General features: G+C 43.0%; 1 protein-coding gene across 2 annotated transcripts in view; it reads left to right on the forward strand.

The window, feature by feature from the left end:
• The first annotated feature begins 9,267 nt into the window (after positions 1-9,267).
• HGFAC (HGF activator) overlaps positions 9,268-15,733 on the forward strand; it is a 39,800-nt gene continuing 33,334 nt past the window's right edge. The window contains exons 1-3 of one of the 2 annotated variants that reach the window (XM_042812030.1): positions 9,268-9,461; positions 10,598-10,652; positions 12,523-12,619. In XM_042812030.1, the coding sequence (XP_042667964.1) occupies positions 9,396-9,461; positions 10,598-10,652; positions 12,523-12,619 (218 nt within the window). In that variant the 5' untranslated portion in view covers positions 9,268-9,395. The remainder of the gene's footprint in view (positions 9,462-10,597; positions 10,653-12,522; positions 12,620-15,733) is intronic. The other variant, XM_042812031.1, reaches the window with a different exon arrangement.

Consider the following 15,733-nt stretch of genomic DNA (forward strand, 5'->3'; position numbering starts at 1 on the left):
TTAGAAAACCCAGCACAACACATGGCACTGCTGAACTCTCTTGGGGAGGAGGCGAAGGCACAGGCATGCTTATGACAGTCTTCCCTTTGGAAAGTGCTCAATGGCCAAAATGGCTACCACAAAACTGACACCATTGCAGCCTCCTGCAAAATGCTGATTCTTCCATTGCACTTTGTCTGTTTATGTTCCTGTTGCAAAGACACAGGTAGAAAAATATGAAGTTTTGCAGCCATTTTCTACACAGACACGTAGCTAACATCTGCCATAGCCTGTGGAGTCCGAGCTGGAAGAAACCCACAAGAACCATCCACTGAGTCCAGCTCCTGGCTCCATGCAGCATCACCTAAACGCAAACTCTGTGTCTGAGAGCAGTGTCCAAACACTCCTTGAACTCCAGCAGCTCAGGGCTGTGCCCACTGCCCTGGGCAGCCTGTTCCATGCCCACCATCCTCTGGTGCAGACCCTTTCCCTCACCCCCAGCTGCCCTCCCCTGACACAGCTCCATGCTGTTCCCTCAGGCCCTGTCGCTGTCACACAGAGCAGAGCTCAGCACTGTGTTCCCACTCCCTGTGAGGAGCTGCAGATGCCATGAGGCCTCCCCTCCCACTCTGGACCTGACAAATGGCGGGCCCTCAGCCACTCCACATACACCTTGCCCTCCAGACCCTTGTTCATCTTTGTGGACCTCATTTGGATGCTCTCAAATAGTTTTATGTCCACTTTCTATTGTGGTGCTCAAAACTCTGCAGTGCTTCAGGGCTCTTGTTGCCATAAGACATGATGCTCCTCACTGGTACCTGCATGACTAACAGCACTGGGCAAAGTGTGAACAAAAGTCCAGTTAAATTCAAAGTAATCCTAACAGAGACGACTGATAGAGCTCAGGTCCCTGGACATAATAAATTATTTGTTTTACCCTAGAGTTAATGCATATATTTGGCTGGGTGGCTTGTACCTTAAATTTCATTCTTCCACATTTTCTAGATCTCCACTGCTTGTAATGGGATCCTCAGTGCCTGCCTCAGATGTAGATACATATGCAGCATGTCTCTGATGGTGGGGTGAGTATGATCTGCCAGTTTGTCCTGATGTGTGAACAATGTAAGTCAATGACAGCTCAGATTGTTTCTGCAGAAATTACACAGAGCAGCAATTACACTTCTGCAGCAATTACAAGGAGTGGCACAGAGTTTCAGGGAAATGAAGGGAAAAAAGAGGAAACGCAGCAGGGACATTAACCACACTGTACAATCCCTAGCCCAGACCTATTCTTGGGGCTAGCAGTGAGCAGTATACACGTTTTTTCTGAAGCTGGGATTTGTGTAGTGCAGAAAGGGCTGCTTGCTGGCAGTGACCCCAGTTTTGTCATTTCATACATCTCCCTGCTTTATGTTTGGGCTGGTTAGGCTTTGTCAGGAACAGAATCTCTATTGCAAGAGATGCTGAGGGTAGAAACATGAAAACACAGAAAGTTACTGTACCCTCAGTACATGTTTTCTGTACCATAAAGCCCAGGGGCACCTTCTGCCTCTGCTGACCTTCTGCCTCTTCCTGATGGAACTCAGCTGGGTTTTCTACCACCAAAGCAAGTTGGGTTTGAGCACTTTTGGCCTTCACCACTCTCTCTGACAATGAGTAACTGCAGCAGTGCGTGAAAGGATGAAGCTGTGGACAGGTGGTGGCAGAGGAAGGTCTTACAGCAGAAGAGAAGTTTGTGAGTAGTGGGGCTTTTGTATGTAGCAAGAGCCCTTGCTGAAGGGCATCTGTGTACCACACCACCTTTGGTGCATTATGGCACAGACTCTCCCAAATGCACCCTGAGGCATGGTGCTGAGAGCCAAGGCTTGTGTTTCCATGTAGGAAGAAAAGTTCAGCTGAGGGATATAGTGGGAGAGAGAGGAAGTGGGAGGAAGAAGGAAAAAAAGGGATTTTGAGTCAGATGGGGAAAGAAATGGCAACTTTTTGCTGTCCTAAGCAGCTGACTGCTTGACTGAAACAACACCTACCCACATCATTATTAGAAATACCTTCTGGGAAAGCCCCTTAGAGGTTTGCCGCAGGGTTTGTGATATAAAAACCCCAGGGAAAGCCTAGGCAAACACTGTGCTCAATTAACATGTTGAAAATACAGGTTGATAAATCCAAAGTGAGCATGCTTATGGTGACACCACAACATCTGAGTTGCCCTGCTGACCCTGGGCAGCTGTGGCAGTGAGTGACAGCCATACTCCCTGAGCAGAAGTGCAGGTTTAGTAGAAGACACCTCCATCGTGTGGCTCTGCCTTGTCACCATACACAAAAGGCACAGACAGGTGATTCTTGGCATGTGAGCTACCTGCAAAGCACCAAGTGAGCATAGAACAAGAAAGACATCTTGTTGCCATAGATATGTATACATGGAAAAAATATGGAAAATACATGCATATGTGTATATATATATGTAGGCTTCCATACAGCCTATTATTAGGGCTGCAATTAGAATGAGCAGAGCACTCTGGGTAGCCTCTGCTCTCCATCCAACCATAGGCAATAACCCCTAAGTCAAGGCAGGTTGTGGGGCTGGTATCTTCCCATGGGGCTGTCCCTTACCCCTTAGTGTCACCCCTGCCGTGAAAGGGAGGAATTCAGCTGCCTTCAGCTGCTGGAGTGGAGCCACCTCCCCTCACACATGCCTGACTTACAGACCATTTAAAAGAACGCCATGGGGGCGTCTAATATGCTAATGAAGAAAGTGGGTGGAAGAGCAAGAATTTGAGCACAGCTAAAAATGTACATGCCTAACAATTGCAAATCAGCCTCTGCTGAAGTTACCTAAATGGGCTGGCATCAGTGGAAAGTGGGTGCCTCTACACCTCTTCTTGTCAGTTTTCTGTGAGTACATGGCTAAAAAAAAATCATACGCCTCGCTGTATGGACCTGCTGTTTCAGCCAAGGTTATCAGTAAAGGTTTATATCAAAAAGTCCCTGAAAAATAGGTACCTACTTTCCGCTCTTATTCATGCAGTAGGAGGAACAGTGTCTTCATGTAAACACATCCTAGACTGGTTGCAGGCAGAGTATTTTAGATATGCCACAACATCTGGGAGCATGAATAGAACTATTGAAAGTGTCTCTTCTAAAATCTTGGTTAGGTTTTGCAACTGGATCCATATGTTATCTGTGTAAATGAGGATTCTGCATATTGTGGCTTGTAGCACAGCCTTAAATCACTCACAGATTTGTGTGCTTAGCAGTATGAAATCACTGCCTGGTTTCGTTTTTGCAGCTCAAATTTAGCTACTTTATATGATTTCATTTTTTCAGATCAGAACTAATACTTTCTGGATGCATGAAAGAAACTTTGCTAAATACAGCTGCAAATAAAGGCAGGGATATAGATGCAACAGCAGTGGCTGAAATGTGATTTTACTGAGCTTGAGGCGTTACAAAATCAGAACACACACAAAACAGTCAGCTGAAAAGAGAAAGATTGCAGGTAGGATATTGCCTGATGCCACAGCCTGCCAATGCAAGTTCAGGTGTGCCAATAGGAAAAAGTGAAACAGAAGGTTGTGCTCTCAGAGTTGCATTGACATGCTGCTTAGTGGCACGTTGGGGTGCTTGCTGCTGCTAGGAAAGCTATCTGCTGCATTCTGTGTGAAGGTCTTTTGCCTCCTCCTGTTGAGAGCAGGCGACGTGGAAAGACTGTGAAGCACTGGGCTGGGGAAAGGAGACCAACGCAGGAAACTTTGGCAAAGGACTGCACTGCTGGAGCACACCAAGAGTAAGAGGTGACCTCCAAGAGGCAGCAGTAATAAAGGGGTGGAAGCACTGGATAAGCAGCAAGATGTGAGGATTTAGCGACATTTAATGAAACCACACCAGGGAGAGTGAGATGGTGGGCAGAAAATCCTCAGGGAGACAACCCCAGAATCCAGAGGCAGATGTGTCTATGTATCGTGATGGCAACATGAAGGTCTGCAGAGACCCAAAAGACAGACCCAACCACTGCAGAAGACAAGGTGTGAAGAGTACCAGCCAACATGTTTAAAGATGTTTGTGGTAGGAGATTAGGGCAGATAGGCATTGAAACTAAAAATGCATATTCAGAGAATAGATTCCATCTGAAGAGAGGAGAGGAGAGGAGAGGAGAGGAGAGGAGAGGGAAGGGGAGGGGAGGAGGACTGTGAGCTCTGGGTGAGGGAAGCCAGGAGAGGTGCTGGAGGAGTGTGGGAAGTGAGAGGGCTGAGGAGGAGTAAACATTTGGATGAAGACATGTCTTTAAATGACAGCAGTAGCTGCTACAGCACAATAGTTCCAAATCCATGTTTACTGCAGCCCAGCTGCCCAGAAACCAGATCTCTGCAGATGTCCTTTTACTAGTCTAGCTGCTCTGGCAGAGTGGTGGATGGTTTGTGCTTCACTGTGGCTAAGGTTTTTACATGGCCACAAATATTACCAGCAAAGTCTGGTGCAGCTGAGGGTGAAACAGGGCTGCAGTTCTTGTGGAAGCCAAAACCATGTAGATTTTTGCCCTCAGATTTCTGAAGCTCTAGGGGAAAGGGTCCATATAAATAACTCATCAGTCTGGGGCACTGTTCATCTTGATTTGAACCCAGGCTTTTATTTTTCCTTGCAGAAATAAGCAAGCAAGCAAAACAGTTTCAGCTTTCTTCCATTCCACATCTTCAGCAAAGGAGCACGGTGGCTTATCTCCAGGCACTGCTCCAGAGAAGAGAGGAAGATATGGAGGCTCACGTCTTACCCAGTGGTGAAGACCCTGGTTTGGGATGTAAGAAATCAGGCTGAGGTCACTCCATGTCTCAAGGCAGCTATTAAGCCACATTCTCTCACCAGGGTTCCTGTCTTGCCTTAAGTCTTAAAAAAAAAAAACAAACAACAGCCTTGGATCCCAGGAGTATTAGCCTCTGTTTTGGTGATTGGGATATTCACCAAGAGGGAAGCCAAATTTTGGTAAATGCTCTCAAGAACAGATGATGGGAATGATCTCAAGCCACAGAGATGAAGGCAATCCTTTCCCACAGCAAGGTTTGCAGCAAGGTGATGGCATTTGTCCATGGGCCAATGTCCATATCTGGCACTTAGTTTGCCAGTTAGTTAGCCAGGGCAGTAGGCTGGGGCTTTTTAGTGTTAACACCAATTAATCAGAAATCAGATTATTTCAGGAGGCAACACTGCCGTTAGTTGGCTGCTATGTATTGCCTTCCAAAGGGAAGAGTAAACTGCCTTTGTGAGAAGAAAACATGATCTGAAAAAGCATAAAGGTTTGCAAAAGTACATGGGGGGATCATTTGTTAGAAGAGAGTATATTTTTTCTTGTTTTGTGGTAACAGGGCGGTAGATTTCTCAGAAATGTGAACATTGATCAAGAAATGAAGCTTGGAAAACACTGCCAAACGTTCAGTCATGGGACATTCCTCCCCCAGCCTGCTCAAAAGGTGATACACAGGTAGGAATGCATATGCATGTGTCTAAACTTGTTTTCTCCATTTATGTCTAGTATGTGCCTTGATAAGGAAAGTTGCAATTTTATTGTTTAATGTTGGAGGTTGACGATTTATTTTTTGTTATTTTTTGTTTATATCGAATGATTAAGGATTGCTGTTAATATGACTTCATTGCTAATCAATAGTTCAGAGTCTGGGCTCAGTTTGGGTTTTTAATAATTGTTAAATTTGGAAAGATAAAACCATTGCAATGTGGGAAGTGAGGAAAAGGCAAACATATGAGGCAGCACAATCAGTATGTGATATACCCCCTGCAGCAAATATTTCTGTTTCTTTCTGTTCATTTATTGTGTGTTTATTTGCTTTTTCATTTTCCCATGATGATGTTATTATAAAAGGAAAATAACTGCTGAAACAGAGGGCTTTTTGCCGTTAATACACTAGGATTACAGCCTGCAAACATAATAAAGACTTCCTAGTGCTACTTTGAAACCTTCAATTGACTTCAGCGGTAGCTGAAGCTGGCTCGGAATGCATTTAGATTATGTGTACTTCACAGGAAATGTTCAATATTATGTGCAAAAAAATTAAGAATCGAGACTGCCCAGGGAGGTGGTGGAGTCACCGAGCCTGGGGGTGTTCAAGGAAAGGCTGGATGTTGTGTTGAGGGACATGGTTTAGTGGGAGCTATTGGGAATAGGTGAATGGTTGGACTGGATGATCTTTTAGGTCTTTTCCAACCTTGGTGATTCTATGATTCTTTAAAAGGAAAATGGGATTTTCTTGTAAAACAAGAGCCAGGCTCTAGTTGCAGTTTTGCTGGTGGGATAGGCTGCAATACAGGGTTTGGACTTTAGAGCTGGCCAATGGCACCCCAACACCAGGTCTTTCCACAATTTCCTGTTTTCAGATTTCTTATATATTTATGTATGTATGTATGTATATATATGTGTGTATATATATGTGAGTGTATATATATATATATATATATATATATGCCTTCAGTGTTTTATGGAGCCTCACTCAAAACAAGCACTTGAAATCAATCACAGTCTGAAATTTAAGGTTAGGGACTCCATCCTGAGTGTGATAAGGATTGTTCCCACATCTTCATCTCTTCACTTGTTGATCTTGTGGTATTTGTTCTATCCACATACGACTGTTTTCTCCCTTTACAGACAGTTTCCAGCACTATGCTGGAAATAATGAGTCACAGATGAAGTGACTTGAGAAGGCAAAGGAGAGCAGCTGCATGGGCTCATCTGCCCGACCCATGTGTCGTCATGCAGTACTCTGCCTCCATCTTTGGTTAGTTGAGTCCCAAGGTCACACACACTGATTCCTGTAAATGTCTGAGCACCCACAGTTGCAGCACTGATGTTAGTGAGTGACTAAAATAGGCTGTGCTTACTGGAGAGCCCTAAGCTCTTTTCCCAAGTCTGTTCCCAAACTGTCCATCACGCATGTTTCTTGTGCTGTGACCAAGAGCTTCACAGGGTACGATGCAAATATCAGCAGCCTCCCTCATTCCTTATGCCCATGAAGTCCCAAGTGCCCAATGCCCTCTGCGGTTTCTGAGAATTCAGTACCAAAACCAAACCTCCACTTTTCTGAGTAGATTCTCAGATTCCAGTAAAAGCCTCACAGAGGCAGGCAGACTTTCTTTCTGGTTATGAAAACAACCCAAAGATGACTAATCATTTAACATGATTTTAAAAAATTCTCAAATCTTACCTTTTCCTATCACTGTAAGACCTGCTCAGATACCTCTCTGCTGAACCAATGCAGGTAGTTCATGTAGTAGCTAGAGTTTTGGGTGATTCATATCTGTCTGAACCCTGGAGTCACTGTTGGGTTGCTATACATATCTTACTCAGGGGTGATTCCCATTACATAGGGATGCTTCTCTGGCAACTCCTGTTACAATCGCTTCCTTTAATGTCTTCTCCTTTTGCTTTGTGCCAGCTATGCCCTAGCAATTGAAGTAGCTCCTGATATTGCTTCCTCCTTTTCCTTAAGTTACAGAATTAGTTTCAGCCAAAATGTTAGAATTGAGACTTTCCAGAAAGACACTCCATGACTATTGCTTGTATTTTGATGCCTATACAGGGCAGCCAGGAGCAGACATACGTTCAGGGAACACATCCTTTCTTTTCCACTTTCTTCAGTTTAGGGACATATAAAGGCTTTCCTACAAGCTGCCTTGGTCATCAGTGAAATGCAGTGCTTCTGGTCCCAGAAGTGGATGGTGAGGAGGATTTTATTCTAGAAATATGTGGAAGGAAGCATCTGAACAGCATTTAAAGAAGTATTTTCCTCCTCCCTAGCTGTCCAGTTCCTGCTCCTCTGCAGAGCTTTTGGCAACACTGGATGGAACAGCAGCCAATGGCTTTTCTAAAAAATTTCTTTCTTTGCACAATTTCAGGAGCCTAGATTCTAAGCTGTGTCTACAAGGCATTGTATAGGAGTTGCTAGATTAAAGCGTGATGACCTACATCAATCATGAGGGCAGGAAGTAGAAACTTATGTTTTAGCTTTGCCAGGTGTCCCCAGGGAGCCCAGTCTGTCTGCACCTCTTATTTCCTATTTGTAAACTGATGAACAATACGACACATCTATGCCATTAATCTATGCCAAAGCTTTATTTGTTTCAAATCGTCAGCCAACAAACAATGCATAAAGGCAATTTTTTTCCGCTTGTTTGTTCTTTGCTTGAGCGTGGGGAGACAATTCCAAATCCACCTGGTTTTTGCTCTTTGAAGTCTTACTGTCAGTAGGAAAGTTTTGTCCATAAATCTGCATCTCATAATTGTACTAACAGGAGCTTTTACTTTGATGACAGACATAGCAGTGTAATAGCACATCCAGTGGAAATTCCCTCTAGCACTATAAACCATCTTGGCAAAATGGTGATGGGAAGCTCCACTCAGGCCCAGGGCCTTACCACCAATCTTTCTAGGTTAAAACATAAACTCCCACTCCCCCCATAGCTTTGAAACTTCAAAGTGTAGAACAAAACTTAAGCAAGGACTATGGGATTCTGTCTGCTGCTGCTGCTCTGTGCATTTTGGGTGTGAAGAGGTGTGGTCCCTGACTGACAGTGATGGCTGGCTTGAGCCTCAAGCACAAGCACAGTTCTACCAGCCAAACCTGTGGATTTTGGTTGTGGGGCAAGGTGGGGCTGAAACAGACTCTGCTGGTGAAATTTCAGTTTTAGCAATTCTTTCTGCATCTCCATTAGTTCTCCTGTGCAGTTATCACGGCCAAGTTACTTACATTCACTTACAGACTAAGATGGGCTTGTTCAGGCAGCTGCAGAAGGGATGTCTTCGGTACAGCAAGTGTTTTGTCATTGGTGTGTGTTCCCTCTTTTTAATTCTTGCAATCTGTTGCTAAAAGACTGTTGTTGTAAGTCATGGTTGGACAGGTAACCATCCGTTAATGAGTAATTCCTATGCCTGATATTGGCATTGATCTGTTCCATGTTTTGCAACACAATGTTGCTTTCTGAGAGGTCTTGTTGGGAGCTCCTTGTTATTATTATTCCATCCTCGTGAGGGGAAAGAGACGGAAAGTGTCTGGGTGCTAGACAGCTCCTGATTACAAGCACCATTGGATCAGCTGCTCTGGAGGAGCCCTTACCATCTGCTGAGTTCCACACAAGAAGAAAGGACACTGACAACCAGCAGCCAGGGTCAGACACATGATGAACTCTTAACTCCATGCAGTTTAGGCAGTGTATCTTGCTACATGGCATTCCCATCTACCCACAAAGGCATTAATGATTAACAACGATAAGAGCTCTGCTTACTTAGAGAACTAGAATACCCTACAGTCAAACAAATTGCAGTCCTTTGAGAAAACTCTTTGCTTATTCACCCTCCTGCTTCAGCCCAGCCCTGGAAGTTTCCTTCCGCCAGGCAAAACCTCAGTGAGAGGGGAGTGAAGATGAAAGCTTGTGCTCCTTTCACTCTCGTCTTGGCTCTGGCTCTGAGCGGTGACTGTATGAAGAAGGTAAGTCTGATTGCTCTGCCTCAGAGTGGCAGATCAGCGACGTGCTGCCTGGCAGGGCAGTGCTGCCCGGGGCTGGATGAGTGATGACACCAAGCAGGTGGAAAGAAGGAGTGCTTCAAACGCAGAGGGGTTTGCTAGATCAAGGCCCACAGCAGTGCTGACTAAGCAGTGTTTATAGGATAGCTCATCCCTTCTGCATAGCTGATAGCCCAGGCCCACACTTGTGTATCTTTATAGTTATTTTTATTTCATCAGCTACATTAAAACTAGCCCAGATGTACTCAGATGATGCTGTGATCCCAACTATTCGAGCAAACTGCAGAAGTATCTTCTTAAACATTCTATGTTGGGGCAGAAGGGGATATTCACAATGTCTATGACAGAGCTCAGCCTTGGCATTGCAGACTGCCTAATGCAAACAGAAGTAGTGCGGAGTTTGAGTGCAAAAATTGTTTCTTCCACAGAAATGATCAAGCTCTCTCAGTATATCTTAGCAACAGCTTTGCCTTATCCCTTGCTTACTGCATTCTGTATCCACATCCATGTTCATGATGTGCTGCTTCCTTGACTGTTTTGTGATATTTTTATTTTGCTATAGATCAGCTGTCAGCACCTTTGGTGGCAGCAGCCCTTTATGTGTATTCCCCATTTTTTATTATTTCCTGTGGTTTTAGATTAGCTCTAACGAGCAATGATGCTTTTTGCTTGCTGATTGGTAAACCCGAATAAAGTTGAGGTTGCTTTCTTAGCTAATGCCCTGAGGGATACAGCTAAATGGCAGAAAAAGTCAAATTGTAGGATATTATTTGTAACTGTGAGCTGGCCCCAGAATGCATACATTCATTTCACAGAGGAAGATAGGAGATGTGTCTCTTGACAGTAGCAAGATATAATGGAGCAGAGCCTCAGCCTTTATGGTATTGTGCTAGATTCTCCTGGTTTAAAAGAGAGCTTCTGCTATCCAGTGTTTATTTACTCCCATTCATCAGATTGTGCCCCAGCTGAAATCAGATGCAAATAATGAGATCTGTGTGGAAGAACTGAGAGAAATACAGTTTGAGGGCACATTTTTCTCTACAGGATTTCCCGGAGTGAATTTCTTTCTTCATTCCACATTCTTTCTTTTCTCTTCGTAGCACCACAAATCTGGGCCAAGAGGAGACCCAAAACATGGCTTCACTCACCTACAAGGTACAGAGTCAAATCCAATAGTTCTCATGACAGTAAGAATTATCTGCCTATCTGCATCCACACTGTGCAAGCCAGCAGTAAGCCTGTCTTTGTTTCAACATGCATAAGGATTATGGAATGGTTATGACTATTAATTTCTGTGTAGATGTGAATTTGGGATTAGCTCAGACATCCCAGGTAATTTTCCTTCAGGTGGGGATTAATGCGAAAATGCTGATGAGATTTTCATTTTTCTGAGCTTGTGTGGCTTATCCTGTCTCCTGAAATGGTGGGGCTGTGATGTGCAACTCCCTTTATTTTCATCAGAGCTGTGTCTGCCCTATGCTTTAAAGTACATAAGCAGCTCTTTGAATGTACGGGTTCAATTCCTGCAACTGCCCTTGATCTCTGTTGAGGAGGATTTGAGTTCCATACAATTTGCTGTGTAGCATTTGTTTTGAAACCTGAAGTTTCAGACATCCTGGCTGTGTGCAGACATTGCAGACTTCCAGTTTTAAAGCCTTTATTGCCCTGTGCTTTTGCTGTTGTGGTTTGTATGAATTGGGCTGTTACTTGCGCCTTTGTAGCTTAGAACAGTTTTTAATGACCGTTGGGATTAAATATGTCTTCTCAGTGGAATTATTTTCACAACGTTCTAGCTACTTCTAAAGGAAGCCATCAAACAGTGAAGGTAAATAGCTGAACATTCACCCAGTTAGCTCAGACAATGAATACTAGGCTTCAAGAAGAAACTGGGGTAATTGTTTTGCACTGGCAGACACAGGGACAGCCAAGGCCAATAAAGTGACCATAATTGTAGCTGGCTAGGAAAGTTTGGACAACAGGGATGGGTTGTTTTTCATGGTGTTAATAACTGGCCTCAGCAGTGATTTGAGATGATGTGTCAGGGCTTGCCAGGGTTAACAGATATCACAGTGCTGTGCAGGAGCCTCAGCTGTGACTGCAGGGGTAGGCTCAGGATGAGGAGGGTAATGTCATCATCAAAATGTTGGAAATAGGCAGTATTTGACCATGGCTCTATGCCCTGTTCCTCACCTATCCCAGCAGCTGGTTTCCCATTTATCCTCCTGGTTCTCAGAACAGATTTATTTTAGTTAATGGTTAAATAGGCTCCGACAGTTTTTCATTGTCTTTTCTGTCTCCAGTCTCTTTCATTCTCAACATTCATCTTGAAGGATTTTTTTCTGCTAGACTACCACTACCCTTTCTTATACTACAGTTATCACTGACTTGGCAAATAGAACACTTGCCCTTCTCAGATACCTGTCCCATCAATTTCTATCCACTTATCCCGAGGGAAAGGTGGTAAGATCAAAATTCTCTGTCATCTCCTAACCTTTAAAATCCTCTTTCCCCTGGCTGTTTCTATTTCAACTTGTACTGCCTTGTGCCTTAATTGTTTTAAACAGATGTTACAAAGTGATAGGTAGCCTGGAAGGATACTACATCAGAAATCAATTTAATCTGCTGTTACAATACTACACAATTAGAAATGATAATTGCAATTAATGAATGTAATTGCCATTTGCTGTACCGGAAATTGCAATGTATTTTATACTTGAAAGTCTCTATTTACCACAGAGCCCATCACTCTCTGTTGATTTAGTAATTATATGAGATTTTAGACTTTTTCTTAAATAATAAAGTTGTAAAGATACAGAAAAACCAAAGTATAGCTGAAAAATTTGAAGTTATCCATCTGTAGCCGGGGAGTTGGAACTTGGTGATCCTTGAAGATGCTTCCAACCTAAGCCATTTCATGATTCTGTGATGACTTACAATTTAATATAATAGCAACGTAATACGTATATGTACACACCTCTGGGCTGGTGTTCAGCTGCATGGTGAAGTTTTTATTCTTGTATTGCAGTGTTTACAGAGGATGGAAATTTATGCACGTTTCCTTTCCGGTATGGTGGAAGGTTTTATCACTCGTGTTTATCAAATCTATTTTCCCGAAAGAAATGGTAAGTTAACATTTCTCATAAACACAGACAGTGTTTAAAGGAAAATATGCTTTTAGTGTTTTTGTCTTTAGTGTCTGTAGTTTTTTGGTAATAACTAACATGGGTTCATCATTTCACATCTACTGAGCGCAATTACGTTACCCTGCTGATGCTCACAGCCTTTGGATCAAAGAGCACACAGATGGGAACGAACCCAGTCACGCAGGACCTAAGGCCACAGAAAGCTTAGCACCTACAGAAATGTTTTTTTCTTGGCCTTCAGATTGGTAACAGCTGGTACAGAATGAGCCAGAACAAGGAGTTAGCCACTGCTGAAGGCAAAAGGGAAGATAAGCACCACCTGTAAGCAATGACCTTCTTAAAGAATCTGTTGATTTGCGTTGACTGTACTTGCACTGCTGCAGGGACAAGCTGATCTTTGAGAAAAGCTGGCTTTTCCCCCTGATGTCTCCTCATTTTATCCTGATTTTAATCAGATTCTTTTCATGTGGTGTAGTGCTCCTGCTTGTGCGTAGAAATTCATTCCATTAGTATGTTTGAGACCAAGTTCCTTATTTTGGATGAAGGCTATTCTTTCAAACATGTAAGTTGTTATCAATACTTGTTATTCTTTTAGGGTTACGGGTAGTTATGTGGGAACTCTAGTAAGTAGCAAATATGCAAGAGTAATTTTGCAGATGTATCTTTGTAACAAGCATGTTAACAGAAGCTAAAGGTAATAAAACAGGTAATAAGTAGCTATCTGGAATGAGAAAAATATGTATGTAGAGATGAGATCTGTTAAAGAAATGTACATACATGTTTTTAGGATGAAGGTAATATTTTATAGAGTGCGTTTTGCTGGCCCAAACAGAACTCACAGTTTTTATGTAGTATTTTCTGACTTTTTTTGTGATCTGTATCCTTTTTCTGATTACGTATCTCTTTTAAGTGTATGTGCTGGTGTAATGTGAACAGTAAAACTCTACATGAAAACACTGAAGACCTGGAGTGGGCCCTGAGAAAGGCAGCAAAGCTGGAAGGGTCAGGAATGAGTCTTACAGGGAGCAAATGTGGAAACTAGGATTGTTCAGTCTAGAGAAGAGGAGGCTCAGGGGAGACATTATTGCTCTCTACATCTTCTCTGATTTGAGGTTGTGGTGAGGTGGGCGTCAGCCTCTTCTCCCAGGTAATTGTGATAGAATGAGAGATACAGGCCTAAAGTTATGCTGGGAAGGTTCAAGTTAGATACTAGGAAAAATTCCTTCTTAGAAAGACCGGTGATGAATTGTAACAGGTTGCTCAGGGAGGTGGTGGAGTCACAGTCCCTGGAGGTGTTTGAGAAACACGGAGATGTGGAACTGAGGACAAGGTTAGTGGGCACAGTGGGGCTGGGTCGACAGTTAGACTAGATGATCTTAGTGGTCCTTTCTAATCTTAATGCTCCTATGATTCTTTGTTGCAAATAGGCACAGAGCTTTGGGTTAGGAGACTACTACATCAGTACAATCCAGAAAATAAAATCTTCAAGAGAAGGAGAATTTGGGAACATCTTCGCTTGAGAAAGGAAGCAAAAATCATTTTCTCGTGTGGTACCTGTTTTTGCTGGACTGTAGCCACAAAGAATTTGACTTCTGGGACCGCTTGTTCTCAAGCAGTTCTTAAGATGAGTCTTGCTAAAAACAAATACACGAAGCATCAGTAATTAACAAGTTAGACCACAGAAATGGAAAGGCAGGGTATGTATGAGATCCAAGGTTAGAACATGCTTTGCAGGTGACCTTGGAGAACATGTAGTTGTAGTTCCTATTTTTTTAAAAAGCCGTTTACAAGCATGAAGATGAGGAGAATGGCTGGAGCTGTTTGGTTTTGACAAATCATTTCTCTCTGGCTGACCTGCTGGCCAATATTTACTCTTCTTTCATGAGCTAAAAGCAATCCAGCGTGTGACTCTAGGCATGGAGATGCTGGGAACAGAGACCTGAAGGGCAACTGGGAAATGTACTCTGGGCATGTTTATGTGACCTGGAACCAGCCCATATGTGGCTGCCGCTGACAGCTGACAGGGACACACAGCAGACAAGGAGAAGGCTCATCCCCCTCCTTCAACTACCTGCCTGTGAACAAGGATGGAGGTTGTGGGAGACCAGGGACAAATGCAAGGAAACCAGACTAGGAGAAAATAGCACACTGTTTTGCTAGTTTTTGAATGCTTTTCTTAACTTGAGGAGGTATTATGCCTTATCAGACCTAAGAGAGTGCTGGATTGTGTACTTAAGGAGTCCTTAATCCTTAAGGTATGACTCAAAGCAGGACTTTTTTTGGCTTCCACTGGCTTTAGTTTTCTTATATGCATTCTTATACTACCTATACTACGTAAGTATCATATTTTAACTCATCATATTTGGCTTAATAAAAAGACTGTCCTACTTCAGAAAGCACTGGAAGGTAGCGTGTATCTTAACACAAAGGAGAGCATTTCATTTATGAAATGCAGTGTTGGTTCCAAGGGCTAAATATGTTAAGAAGATCAGGCATGACTTTGATGGCTTGTAACAATAAATATTTCAACACAAGTCGGAGTTCTAACTGCAGAAATCTCTCCTTGCTTTCTCTGAGAGCAACAAACAACGTGGTATCTTTATAAATATTTATTGAAAACACAGGAAAGAAGACAAAACAATTTCAGTATTCTAGCACCAAATTTCCTTTAACAGAATTCTGTATTGCATTTTCCTTTATTTATAATCTGTTCTCACTAATGAAGCCCATTTAGCAGTCTCTTACTAGGTACTAAAGAGGTTGTGTAAATATACAGTTTCTGTTAGGAAAAATTTAGCTTGAATTCTTGCTGAATTTCATTCTCACTTCCAGAAAAGACAAAACAGCACAGGGACAGAGAAACTGAGGATGTAATGAACACTGAAGAATAGTGAAGCAGCTTTGAGGATGTGTTGAGCTTCTTCTGTGGAATAAGAGGAACACGGCAGAAAACATGAAAGGTTGATACAAATGTGCAGGCAGCCTGGCAGCACAGGGCGAGATTAATGTATTCATAGTCCCTGTGTGAGAGGATGAGAGGACCAGTGGCTTGTGGGAAGCCAGCAGAAAAAGCAGTCAGGACCTCTGGTAGTG

Source organism: Centrocercus urophasianus, unplaced genomic scaffold, assembly GCF_019232065.1.
Source record: "Centrocercus urophasianus isolate 14NV4802_14NV808 unplaced genomic scaffold, USGS_Curo_1.0 seq_13, whole genome shotgun sequence".
Lineage (NCBI taxonomy): Eukaryota > Metazoa > Chordata > Aves > Galliformes > Phasianidae > Centrocercus > Centrocercus urophasianus.